Source organism: Myxocyprinus asiaticus, chromosome 45 (assembly GCF_019703515.2).
Source record: "Myxocyprinus asiaticus isolate MX2 ecotype Aquarium Trade chromosome 45, UBuf_Myxa_2, whole genome shotgun sequence".
Taxonomy (NCBI): Eukaryota; Metazoa; Chordata; class Actinopteri; order Cypriniformes; family Catostomidae; genus Myxocyprinus; species Myxocyprinus asiaticus.
This window is the reverse complement of record NC_059388.1, coordinates 32,071,298-32,085,982: the sequence shown is the minus strand read 5'-3', so window position 1 is coordinate 32,085,982 and position 14,685 is coordinate 32,071,298. Positions and strand designations below refer to the sequence as shown.

The 14,685-nt window shown below is 36.4% G+C and overlaps 1 protein-coding gene across 2 annotated transcripts in view; it reads right to left on the bottom strand.

Annotated features, from left to right (window-relative positions):
- LOC127435174 (glutamate receptor ionotropic, kainate 2-like) overlaps nt 1–14,326 on the bottom strand; it is a 94,647-nt gene extending 80,321 nt beyond the window's left edge. For both annotated transcript variants that reach the window (XM_051688417.1, XM_051688418.1), the window contains exon 1: nt 14,047–14,326. In XM_051688417.1, the coding sequence (XP_051544377.1) occupies nt 14,047–14,152 (106 nt within the window). In that variant the 5' untranslated portion in view covers nt 14,153–14,326. The remainder of the gene's footprint in view (nt 1–14,046) is intronic.
- Between the last annotated feature and the right edge of the window lie 359 nt (nt 14,327–14,685).

Sequence of the window (14,685 nt, the reverse complement as noted above, 5' to 3'; positions counted from 1 at the left end):
GGTGTGGGGTGTGTGACTGGGCTTTTCAAATCTACAGTAAAAACACATTCAGCTCATCTGCCAGTTGTTGATTCCCTACAGTGTTGGGGGATGGTGTCTTGTAGTTGCTAAAGACTTTCAGGCCTCTCTACACTGATGCAGGGTCGTTAGCTGAAAACTGACTTTTCAGCTTTTCAGAATGGCTTCTTTTAGCCACTCTAATCTCCTTTGTCAGTCTGTTTTTGGAATGATTGTACATGATTTTATCCCCACTTCTGTTTTGCTGTAAACCACGGTTTGTCATTGTTGTATGTTAAAAAGTCCTAGTAGGAATGCACATATCCTCACAGAAACTGACATATGATATCAAAGTATCTGTGAGCTTGTCCAGGTCTGTGGCAGCAGCCTCAAAAACACTCCAATCAGGGGCCTGGGTAGCTCAGCGAGTATTGACGCTGACTATCACCGCTGGAGACGCGAGTTCGAACCCAGGGCGTGCTGAGTGACTCCAGCCAGGTCTCCTAAGCAACCAAATTGGCCCGGTTGCTAGGGAGAGTAGAGTCACATGGGGTAACCTCCTCGTGGTCGTGATTAGTGGTTCTCGCTCTCAATGGGGCGTGTGGTGAGTTGTGCGTGGATGCCGCGGAGAAATGCGCTACGTCTCCACGATAATGTGCTCAACAAGCCACGTGATGTGTGGATTGACGGTCTCAGACGCGGAGGCAACTGAGATTCATCCTCCGCCACCCAGATTGAGGCGAGTCACTACACCACCACGAGAACTTAGAGCGCAGTGGGAATTCCAAATTGGGGAGAAAAGGGGAGAAAATCAAAAAACTGTTGTAGCTGTTTTAAGAAAAAAAAATTATGAGGTTGTGTTAATCTATCTAAAGGTCATGGCTTATTTTTCGATTATTATTATGTTTATATTTACAATTGTATTTGTGATCTAATTCGTACTGGTATTTTTTCCACCTGTTGTTGTAGAATGATTTTTAAGTCACTGCAAAAGGAACCGGTGGAAGAAGTTGGATAGAGTAAAATGTTTGAATTTGGTATGTTTTTTTTACCACTTTGTTATTTTGATTATATTTTCGTTTCGTTTGAAGTGTAATTTTTTTCGTGTTTCAATAAATGAATTTACTTTTTTTTTTTTAATCAAAATTGAAGTGAAGTGTGTGCCGATACAATCAATGTTAATACTAGCCATGTCTTGTAGATGTAAATGATTAATAATACTTACATTCTCTGTAATTTAACGGAGCATACATCCCAATTCTGACGAGAATAATTGTCACACATTTTCCATGTGTATAAAAGGAGCGTCACTGTCATAGAAATATGCCTGGCATTCAACAAGGATGCAGTTAATGCACAAAAGAATGTAAGTCCATATTTCTATTCGTCTAATTCATTGCATACAGTCCATTTACACTAGCAACTTCTTATGAATGTGCTGTCTTTGTTTATATCGCTGGTGTTTGAGGGAATGGACTATATTATAGGATGCAGACCCTGGAATAACCGGAGAATTAAATTGCACTTGACCCGGCCCATTAGCACTTTGCACATGCAATTTCGCCAAACCCACTTAGCGTATGCTTGCACGAAAATACCAAAACTTCCTGGTAATGCACTGACTTTATGCTTATGATTTATCACTAAGCACTCTTAAAATAGCGCCATAAAACAGTCAAATCTATATATAAAAACCAATTCAGTTTTAATGAGACCTTCATATAACACAAAGACTTGAAATCTGTTCATTTGAATAAAAATCAAAGTTGAAGAAACCCCATATACAGTGACCCTCAAAAGTATTTGGACACTTAAGTTATACCTAACAATGTCTGAATGTCATTAGATAACAACTGTAGTTTATTTGAAAGAGAGATAGCAAAAGCACACTTTAGGCAAATCATTTGACAAAAATGAAGTTTGTTATGATTGAAATGCTAAACGTTGAAGAGAATCCACTAAAAATCACGAGAACACCAGTTGATTTAAAGTCATTGAGCAGAAATTAGTTCTGAGAAAAGATCCAGCAGCATTTGTTTGATATGTTTATATCTAATGCAATGACATTCACACAGTTGTAAGTCTAACTTTAGTGTCCAAATACATTTGGGAGTCACTGTTTTCTGTATAGTTATTCATGTTCACAGAAACGAGAGTTGATTGGCAATCTCATGAGAGTTCTGCACCCGCACGGGAAACTACCTACTGTACAGAAAGAGTTGCAGGATTTTTTAACCTGAATTTACGGTGGTCTCTCTCTATTCTCTGGCTCTGTAATTATGATAAACTGTTATCTTACTTCAGTCTTTGTGGTGCTAAAAACAGCCGTGAGTTGAGCCGTAAGCCTTGAGATGTTATCAGCCTCCAAAGGTAAAATGTCAAGCCTTTGCTCCGGGGAAGCACTTTTATTCAGCACAAAGCAGCAGCTCTCAGATCAGTTTTCAACAAGGACATTACAGTCACAGAACGGTGCACTTCATCTGTATGGCCAACCCAGATCAGTCCAGAACTGACACAGAATACAAAAAAGGAAACAGAGTTCAGCTCTATTCAATTGCTCAAATGAAGATTTTTCTAAAGCTCTAGAGACTTAATGGAGTACTCATTTAAGTTTCAACTTTGTCTCAAATGTTTCTCCTAAAAATTCCATTGATGAAATAAAAATAGACACAAATGAGTCAATTCTTCACATTCAGTAAGAGTAAAAAGAAATAATTACTGGGGGCCTGGGTAGCTCAGTGGTAAAATACGCTGGCTACCACCCCTGGAGTTCGCTAGTTCGCTAGTTCAAATCCAGGGCGTGCTGAGTGACTCCAGCCAGGTCTCCTAAGCAACCAAATTGGCCCCGTTGCTAGGGAGGGTAGAGTCACATGGGGTAACCTCCTCGTGGTCGCTATAATGTGGTTTGTTCTCAGTGGGGCGCATGGTGAATTGAGCGTGGATGCCACGGTGGATGGCGTGAAGCCTCCACACGTGCTATGTCTCCATGGCAACGCGCTCAACAGGCCACGTGATAAGATGCGTGGGTTGACTGTCTCAGACGCGGAGGCAACTGGGATTTGCCCTCCGCCACCCGGACTGAGGCAAATCACTATGCAACCACGAGGATTTTTTCACCCCCATGTGTGGAAAACAAAATGAGATGTTTAGCAGAATGTTCAAGCTGCTCCTTTCTATACACCATTAAAGTGTCATAAAAGTAGTCCATGTGACTTGAAGTCATATAATAAATTTGTGTGAGGAACAGACCTACATTTAAGTCATTGTTGACTGGTATTAACCATGTACTATCAATGTTTCTTTCTTTCTAACTTTCTAAAGAAACATCTAGAAAGAATTAATTCAAATAATCCATTCCCTGCTTCACAAATGGGTTAATTACATCACTTAAACACATCCTATATATGTGAGTTTAATCCCCATTATATCTACAACATAAACATCATATTACAACACACTCAATGAGGACAATAAACAGGTGAACTTGAACTCTAGTCAGAATGCGTAACTTGGTGTTTACTTAAAAACACGCCACACGTAATGCAATATCCTAAACTGTCTTTACATTAATGCATTTAGCAGATGCTTTTATCCAAAGCGACTTACAGTGCATTCAGAGTATACATTTCATCAGTTTGTGTGTTCCCTGGGAATCAAACCCATGATCATGGCGTTGCGAGCACCAAGCTCTACCAGTTGAATACAGAACAATATCAAAAGTGTGAAGAATTAAGGGGGGCCTGGGTATCTCAGCGTGTATTGACGCTGACTATCACCCCTGGAGTCGTGAGTTTGAATCCAGGGTGTGCTGAGTGACTCCAGCCAGGTCTCCTAAGCAACCAAATTGGCCCGGTTGCTAGGGAGGGTAGAGTCACATGGGGTAACCTCCTCGTGGTCGTGAATAGTGGTTCTCTCTCTCAATGGGGCGTGTGGTAAGTTGTGCGTGGATCGTGGAGAGTAGCATGAGCCTCCACATGCTGTGAGTCTCCGCGGTGTCATGCACAACGAGTCACGTGATAAGATGCACGGATTGACGGTCTCAGAAGCGGAGGCAACTGAGACTTGTCCTCCGCCACCCGGATTGAGGTGAGTTACCGCACCACCACGAGGACCTACTAAGTAGTGGGAACTGAGCATTCCAAACTGGGGACAAAAGGGGATAAAAATTTTAAATAAAGTGTGAAGAATTCACAACACAGTAACATCTAAAAAGTAGTTTTTCAGGTTTTCTCATGTTATTTATGTTGATAAATCATATGTTTGATAAATGTTTAAATATTTGGTCATTTAGCACATTATTGCCAAATAAAATGTTTTTTTTTTAGTTTTTTTTTTACTAAATATATATGACATTTTAGTCAGTTTAGTCAGACTAAAATTCATGGACATGCTAAATTTGATCGTCAAAAACAATTCTAATCTTTCCTTTACCATAACATTCTGTTTCGCTAGATATTTGAGGTTTATTTTACACTAAGCAGTTCTCTAATAAAGGTAAAAACTGTCTTTAGAAATAATGTGAAATGTAGACAGTCTCCAAAGATTATTGATATGAGGAACAATAATAATCTATCCTTAACAGTGGGAACATGTTCACTTGATTTCTGAAGTTTGTTTTTAGGCAAAGCAATTATATTATAAGAGTAATAAATAACTTTAGAAATGACCTCAAACGCCGACATTTTCCAGATGCAAATGATATTCCAAAGCTGAAAGGGGCAGCAGAGACGATCATGCTGATCCATGTCAATAGATGGCAGTATAGCGTCTAACACCACTGTAACATCTGTACTTAAAGTACACGAAGAAGAGCAATGCTAATGCTAGCTAGACAACTACTGAATGCCCCTTTAAAGAAAAACTGCTGTTGTTTTATTCCCAATCATGTCAACTGTATCTGAGAAACATTTTGCCTTGATACAACAAAGCAATCAAAAGTTATAACATTACAAATATAATTTATCAGTGTCCAAAAACGTTTCCAAACAAATAAAACATTATAATTGTACATGTAAACACAACAATGACTAAAGGTTTGCATAGCATGCAGACATGATTTTAGTAATGAGATTTCACTGAATGAGTTTCATTCTGTGTCATTTGAGTCATCATTGAGTCTGTATCATGTATTTGGCGCCATCTCCTGGTGGTCATATGTAACATTGTGCTTCATGTGGATTATCTAATGATCTATGCACCTGATTACCTTGTGTGTGGACTCGTTTGAAAGATAATCACCTCTTCTAAGTAATGGCATGTGATTGTTTTTATGTTCCGCTTATTATTCATGAAGTTATAAGCGAAAACGCGGCATATAAGCAACACCAACATAATTGTCAAAGACATATTCTTAGCTATTACTCGCTATATTTTTGTCTGTGAGTAAAACAAATAGGTTGGTTGTATTTTACTCTTTGAGAGCTTTCCAACAACATATGACACATGACTATTTGATCAATTAGCTGTTTTTAATGATTGCAATACTGTGTACAGTGCAATAATTGTTTTTTGGTCATAATGTCTACATGCATTGTAAAGTAGAGCTTCTAAACTTTCAAACGTTACCTATTTTGTCAAGACTGTAGTTATTAATATTTTTATGATTATTTTTTTCTCGCTGGCCCATCCGAGCTTAAAGGGTTAAACCTTGAATATTCCTTTAATGAATATGACATGATGAAATTTTCATCAAAAGATTAAAATTATGACTAAAATAAAAATCAGTGGGGTGTATAAATGATGATAGAATTTAAATTTCTGGGTGAACTGTAAAGTTGCCACTATGATGTTTGTAAAATATTGTTGCATTTTATAACATCTTTTTCAACACTGATGTGATTCAATAGATATTTGTAGTGTTAATCTGTACAACAGCAAGAAGAGACGGCTGTACACACAGACAGAAAGTGTGAGATATGTGTTGTGTTTTGTTGTGTGTGTCTCTGGAGATATCGATCAGCTTCTCAAGGTTTCCTGACTGTCATTCACAGCTTCACTGTAAACATTACATCTGTTAACCAAACACTATCTGACAGCACCACAGTGTGTGTGTGTGTGTGTGTGTGTGTGTGTGTGTACGCATTTATATGAACAGAACAACACACACACAAACACACAAACACACAGGTATATCAAGGGATGATCAGGGACAAATAAAGCAATAAACAGCCTTTGCTAGCGGTGAATTCGCTTTTATAAAATGATGGCAACAGGAATATGATAAAAGACACCAACGTTCAATTATATATATCAATGATAATAATAATTCTTCTGCCAAACTGTGTAACAAGTCCAAATTGTCCTCTGTAATCTACATCATGCAATCAGACGCTGAAAACAGAGTTTAAGTCGACATAAAATTATGTTCGTAAACCATTTTAATTACGTAAACTTTTTATTGGATCGTGTCTTACAGACAACATGAAACAGCATTTGCAACACATTTTACTTTGGTAATTTGACATAAGTATTTCCAAAACAGGATATTCAAGGAGGAAAATACAACTCGTTGTTAATAGTACAAGATGGTGAAATTGTAAGAAATCGTATGTGTTCGCTCATACAAAAATGTACAACTTTTAATTCCATTGAGAAAAATAAATAAACCAAATATGTACAGGTAATTACAAATTTTCCTACGTTTAAACCCAAATCCAAACCTTAACCTGACCATGCTTTTAACCCCCCTATTGTGTTCGGGTCATTTTTGACCCGGGAGGGTAGATTATTTTTAAATACCACATAGCTTTTAGTACGGGAACCAAACTTTGTTACTTTGTCAAGACTATAAAAATACACATAAAAGATTTTTTTCAGATTTTTTTATGAAAAATTTTAAGAGATATTACCATTTAAAAAATTATATATTTCACGATCGCAGGTCAGTTGTGGCTTACAGTAAACTCACGCATTAACATTCAACACTTCATGCAAGTAAATAGTATAGACTTATCTTAAAAACATAGTGAAGAAGTATTAATGTTGTACACTTGAGTTGTAAAGTTGTTTTGATGAAGTTTCGTTCAAAAAGAATACGTTGCTTTCATCACTTTTGACCACCAAGTTGAATTGAGCAGTTATGAGTAATAGTAAAAATAATCCTCACATTAGATGTTAATATAAATTGTATATTATGTTATATTTAGATCAAATTTCACAGAAATGTTGATAAAAAAGATGTCTTCACATGTACCTCACTGGTTTTGCTGTAGTTCATGCATATTTTGAAATGTCAAAGAATTTGTGAAAAAATGGCATATTAATTAATAACTTTTAACGTGCCAACAATATCAATCTTTTTACATGTTTGAACAGTTAAGAACTTATTAATGCTTTACAATATAGTTTTAGATGAACACCATCAGGTTATGAATGATTTATAAGCTTGAATTCCACCGGGTCAAAATTGACCCGCCAATGCAAAAGGTGCATGCAGATTCTGAACGCAATATAGGACAATAACTTTTGTGTACTACGGAAAGAGAAACATCACGGTTTGTAACGAGAAGAGTGAAGTGTATTATAGGTTATTGACATACATCAGTCATTTAACTAAATTTGTTCACAGACTTTCTTCCTTTCTTAAAATGTTGAGCTAAAATTTGATGTCTGTATTGTGTCGATTTGAAATTCTGTTTGTTGATTGGTTGGTGTCTATGGGAATAAAAGTTGTACCTTCTTACAATTTTGGCATCTTGTATTAATTATAATGAGTGATGCACTTCCTTCTGTCTGTTTTTCCATTTCAAATGTAGCGATCCGTTTCATTCACGACCATTTCAGTGTATCAGAGGCCATAAACATCACACACAACATCACTGACGCTCTGATCTTACTGAAACACACCAGATCTCTCTCAGGAAAACATCAGTTGCCTCACTTGACCTCTGACCTGCAGCGGCCCCAGGCTTCTGTTTGAGAGCTGTCAGCGGCAGTGATGTAGATTTGAACAAATCCATCAAACTCATCCTGTATCATCTGTGTCTCACTGGAACACAGATTTGTGCTTTTTTTAAAGAAAATTTTTTTGGTAATCAACATTATGCTGAAAATGCTGTCGATTGAGCTTAACTTGTACTGAACTCTGATTATTCCTTTAAAACACAGTGACTACTGTTATGATATTTTATGGTGCTTTAATGGTGTTTTGTTCAGTATATATATATATATATATATGGGAAAGAACAACAGCATGAACATTCTACATTCTGCTTCATTTTAGGGTGAATAATTATTTAGTTGTAAAGCTCCTAGATGGTTGATTCTAACAAAACCTGTCAAGAAAATGTCCTGGTCATATTTAACCACAAATCAATACAAAATGATTTGAATTATATTATAAATTATACTACATTTAGGACCATTAAGATAGCATTGTGGTGCACTTGTGGGCTGCCGCCCGCAATTTGTTGCACTCAAATTTAAAAGCCCACACTAATTGCAAAACATTAGTCTCAAATCCACTCCTCCCCCAAAAAAAGACTTCCATTATTCATAAATAATATTGTTCATAATCTTGTGATAAACAAAGTTTTTTTGGGGAAAAAAAAATGTTTTTGTTTTTGTTGTCGTTAATTTGTAAACATGTAATTCTGGTTCTGTTCACTCTATCTCACTTTGAAAAGTCTCATTTTATTCCACTAGATGGCAGAAAGCACTAGATAAAATATTTTATCTCTATCACCTTCCATCACAATATACAGATCTGAAATGTAGGTGGCGCTCTAACTCATTTTAGCCCTCACAGATGTGCTCGTCCATAGACATTCAGTCTAATTTTCCAACCCATTCTCATTCCCTAAGCATCCAATTTTGACGCTTGTGCAGAAGCCGTCCGCGTCTGCATGATGACGCCAAAGGTGCCCCGCGGCGTCCTCTCCTTGACGCGGTGAGAAACCCCATTGTTTTTAACAAGAAAACTTTGGTGTCCGTTATCAATCTTTGAATATAACTTCATGTGCCAAACCTCAATGTTTTATAATACTTATAAATATATTAGTGAGATATACAGTCATTTATGACATTTTAGATCCCCTAACCCAACCCCATTTCTAAACCTAACCAAATATCAACAACATAAAACATGAAAGAGACACTTAAGTTTAGTAACAATAATGTGGTATATATTACACTATTTTATACATATTTTCTGATGATTTGTTTAGTATGCTTTTCTTTCTGGATGGCATATTTTGTTCTGGACATCTAAGATATAACATTGGATTATTCACACAAGCAAACTCACAGACAAGTAAACAATGGCTCATTTTTAGAGAACTCTGTAAGGTCAATGCGGATATATAATGTTTTTAGCTATTTGGGGCTTACAGCAGCAGTTATCATAAAAGAGATGTTTGTATTTGATGACTTACAGAAATCATATTTCACTTTGTGATTCTTTTGAAAATCTTTTGAACTGTCGTATTAGAGAAACAAAATAAACTATACAGTCACATTCCTGAGAATGAGAGCTTTCATTTGATATATGACTTGTCCATTAAGGTGCTATATGAAGGACTTCATATACATTTTCATATAAATATTTCTACCACATTACCTCTAGGGGGCGCTAAATTGCGATGCGGATGTTTTGAGGCCTTATTTTGTTATTTTAAGTAACATAAATGCAGAAGTGATGTCATCTCTGAAAAGTTCAGATTCTAATCTTTCAAATGATACCTCATATGCCTGACTTCTGTAAACAGGGACTTTTACGTTTTAAGCGTAAATGTTTTTCGCGATATAGCGCATCCCATTTCTCATTACGTAACACATCCAGACTTTTTACTTTTACTATTCTTATTGTTTTTAGTGATGATTCTCATTACCGTTACACTCATTATCATGTATTACAGTTAAAAAGATGTTGTTGTACAATGGAAATTTTTTCAAGCCCTAAAAATAGGCTTTATTTTCTATAAGCAAAATATCGTTTCTTATTTGTTTCTTTTGATTTTGGAGTAAAATAGGACCAGGACATTGTCTTGACATCTTTCGTGAGAATCACCCAGATACAGTCGGCTGCGAGAGATTTTCAAGAGATTCCACCATTTGTGTTTCCATGATGGTGTGTGTGTGTGTCCGGTATAAGGAGACATTCACAAGCTGCGGTCCCTGAATCCATCCATCATCCCTTCCACCCAGATCTCTCTCTCTCTGACTCATATATGTGAGATGCATGCTAATAGCTAATGGATTTCTTCTCTGTTCTTGAAAGCTCTGGTTATATTTTTAAACCGTGAAAGGTGCAATTTGCTGCGAGAATATATAGTTGTGCCCATTTCTGAGAGTTTGACATGAATGTGTAAGTCAGTGTGTTCTCGTGTAAGTCAAATTTATTGCATTTTTGTCCCTTTAAAGCAGCATTACTCCGGTCAAACCTCACAGGGTGACCTGTGTTTGACAAACGGGCACAAATGTAAATGTTTCTTCCTCAAAAGTGCTCTTCAAAAACAACTGACTGGATTTGTAGCCAATAAACTCCAAACCCTCATAAGAGCCACACATCTGTTAAACCAAACATCTTCAGAACTCAAAGTCCAAAAGATAGGAGTTAAAATATCAAGTAATTTTTAAAGAGCAGATACTGTTGATCAGTAACTGAGTCGAGTTCATTGTGTTTGATTACAGACCATCAGTGTTTGTCTAGTGCCACACACTTCAGTCTGAACTACACTGTGATGCATTCATACACCTCCAGCAAGTGTGTTTGTGTGTGATGAATTCTAGATGAGCTGACTTCAAGCTAGACAAACACACACAAAACACACAAGCATACAAAAACACACTAAAACAACATTACTCAAGCATGACACCTGCGTGATTTATTAACAAACATAGCACACGCAAAAACACACAACTGTAATAAATACACTGTTTACACAATCTACACACAAATGTGATTTAGTGCTCATATGTGTGTTAGACTGAGACTAGTGCTGAAACCATTCTCTCTCAATATATATCAGCCATTTGACGATAGATATATTAAGAAAATATTATATATAAACATTTAATTTTCACAAATATTTATATATCTACAATATGTATTTGCTCTGAAATGGTACAAAAGTGTGGTTTGTTTATTTATTTATTTATTTATTTATTCAGGGTGAAATAGTAAAACATTTTCTTTCAATATATATCAGCCCTTTGACAATTAGCGGGAAAAAAATATAGATATTATATATATATACAGTATATATATTTGCTCTAAAATGGCTTAAATGAGTGGTTTATCTAAAAGTAGTAAAAATAGTAAAAAATATTCTCTTTCAATATGTATCAACCTTCTGACGATAGACTATATTAATATATATATATATATATTTTTTTTTTTTTTTAAATATTCAAAAATATCCATCCATCCATCCATCTATCTATCTATCTATCTATCCATCCATACATCCATCTATCATCCATCCATCCATCCATACATCTATCATCCATCCATCCATCTATCTATCTATCTATCTACAGTATCCATCCATCATCCATCCATCTATCCATCCACCCATCCACCCATCCATCCATCATCCATCCATCCATCCATCCATCATCCATCCATCCATCCATCCATCCATCTATCTATCTATCTATCTATCCATCCATACATCCATACATCCATCTATCATCCATCCATCTATCTAGTATCCATCCATCTATCCATTCATCCATCCATCATCCATCCATCATCCATCCATCCATCCATACATCCATTCATCCATCTATCATCCATCAATCTATCTATCCATCCATACATCCATCTATCATACATCCATCCATCCATCCATCTATCCATCCATCCATCTATCATCCATCCATCTATCTATCTATCTATCTACAGTATCCATCCATCTATCCATCCATACATCCATACATCCATCTATCATCCATCCATCTATCTAGTATCCATCCATCTATCCATCCATCCATTCATCCATCATCCATCCATCCATCCAACCATCTATCTATCTATCTACAGTATCCATCCATCCATCATCTATCCATCTATCTATCTATCTATCCATTCATCCATCCATTCATCCATCCATCCATCCATCCATCCATCAATCCATCTATCAATCATGTATCTTGCTCTGAAATGGCATAAATGAGTTTTTTTGTTTTGTTTTTTACCATTTTCTGGATGATAAAGAAAATCTCTCAATAATTATCATCCTTTTGACAATTGACTATATTCAAAAAATATTATATATAAATGAAATATTCAAAAATATCTTTATATATATATATATATATATATATATATATATATATATATATATATATATATATATATATATATATTACTATTTATGCTCTGTGCTCTGAATTAGCATTAAAGAGTGATTATTGTCATAAAAGAAAATTAACTTTTGACCAAAACAGTCATTGTAGCCAAATCAATTTAACATTCTTAATGCAAAAAGCATTAAAAATCTAGTTTGAAAGTAACCAAAGTACATTTTCCGCATACAGTTGATCATGAGTTCCAAAAAGGATGAAAGCACCATAAATGTAGTTCAGATATGATGATTCGAACAATTATTGTGGACCAAAATGAATGATGGCAAAATTTAAATTTTTGGTAACTGAGAGGTTGTATGTTCGATTGTGTCCTTGAGTAGAAAATCGAAGTAATAAACTGTAAGTCACTTTGGATAAATGCATCAGCTAAATGTCTAATTAGTGTTCAGCATCTGAGCTCTGAGCTGTATGTGGGCAGCTGTCCATGGTGCTGAACCGCATCAGCTGATGAATCAAAACACACACATTCTCCTTCTGTAACCAAGCAGAGGTCTATATGAGAATCCCACCGAGACGAGTCGATGTATGAACAAAGATGCAGTTCTACCACCCTAAAGCACTCACACAGCGGCCTCACTTTCCCCACATGCAGCAGCTCCGGCCGTGCCGGTGGTACAAGCGCATCTGTGTTGCCATAGCGGCTCAAAGTCATGCGGATGCGGTCTGACTGTTAAACAGACAGACTGAACGTTCAGAGAGAGTCAGATGCATCACTGATCACCATCCACTGCATTCAGCCATTCATAACGCACATGAGCATGAATTAAACCATCTGAAGTTGTGTGTACACAGTGAGGAAAGACAGAAATTGTGTTTATGAGCTTTTGTTGGTCAGTTGAGAGGATCACAGATTAACAACAGAACAAAACATATGTGGAATTATGACATTAATATGCTCTTTTTGCAAATGTGACCATACATGATATTCACCCAGAAAATGACTTTGCATACAAAATAAGTACCAAGAAGTGTTACGGTCATAACATTGTTTTTGCATATCTATTTATATGCACTAGATGTAGACTGGTATATCGGTTTTACCGATTAATCGGTGCCGATAGTTGCTTTTCGGAACTATCGGTTATCGGCAAAAATCTCTGCCGATACTTGCCTACATATTTTTTTCTCTATCTTTCATCATTGACAATATTTTTATCCTCACTTCAATGCATATTTTGATTAGATAATCAAGTATCTAAACTGAAGTGAGGGCATGCAACGAAAAATGCGACTAGGCCTATATTGAAACATGCCTTATCAGCACATGCATCATGTCTCGAACGTCATATCTTGTAAATAATAATAAACCTTATTCATTACTAAACCTCATCTGGTAAAGTATATATATACAAAACCCTTCATCGGGCTATAAAAAGCTTAATTTGCCCCTTAATGGAACAATTAATTTCTGATACTGATATTTATATATATTCATATATATATTCGGCCAAGCAAATCAATGTAGATAATCTTAAAATTGCTATGTTTTGGAAAGCATTTGACTCTTTTGAAATGTCCACATCACAGCAACAAATTTGGCAATTATCGATTTTGTTTACATCGTCTGTGAATGAGTTCAGAGATGTTTTAATATCAGGTCTGATATCAAATACTGCATTAACCACACACAGATGATGCATCATTCACAGCAGATGAGCCCAAACACAAACGTTTGATAACGTGAATCTGACTCAGTCAGAATGACTCAATATCACCGATGAATGATCGATAAATTCTCACCGAATCTGAGCACGTGCGGCATCCCGCTCGAACCGGCGATAAACACGAGCACGGTGAGTCTGATAAGAGTCCCGCTCCTCACCATCATCATCTTCATCATCTTCATCTACCTCATTCACAAACACGCGTGACGCGTCCGCGAGCGCGGCACCATCACGGCATGATCGGCAGCGGTCCGCGCGCGAGTCTCCGGTTCGCGGGAAATCCACGCGTGAGCGGCGTCGAGCTGAGGCTCCGGGATCATCGGCGGGTGTCGGTGTCGGTTGTCAGAAAGAGCGCGAATGATGCTCCACTGCCGCACCGAGTCTAACAGGCAGTCACGAGACTGTGAGTCTGCGCGCGCGCTTGAGTGTTCTGATCGATCCGTTCATTCAGATCGACTCGTACATCTGATCAGTTGAACACATGAGATTGACCAAGAAAATGACTTCACTAACAAGGATCTCCTTTTATGGATATGTACCATGGTAATACCATGTTTTTTTTTTTTTTTTTTTTTTTTTTAAACCATGATTATACCATGTTTTTTGTCTGGATATTTTACCATGTAATTACCTTTATATATATATATATATATATATATAAATATATATTATCATGATAATACCATGTTTTTTTTTCTTCTTCTTCCTTTTTTGT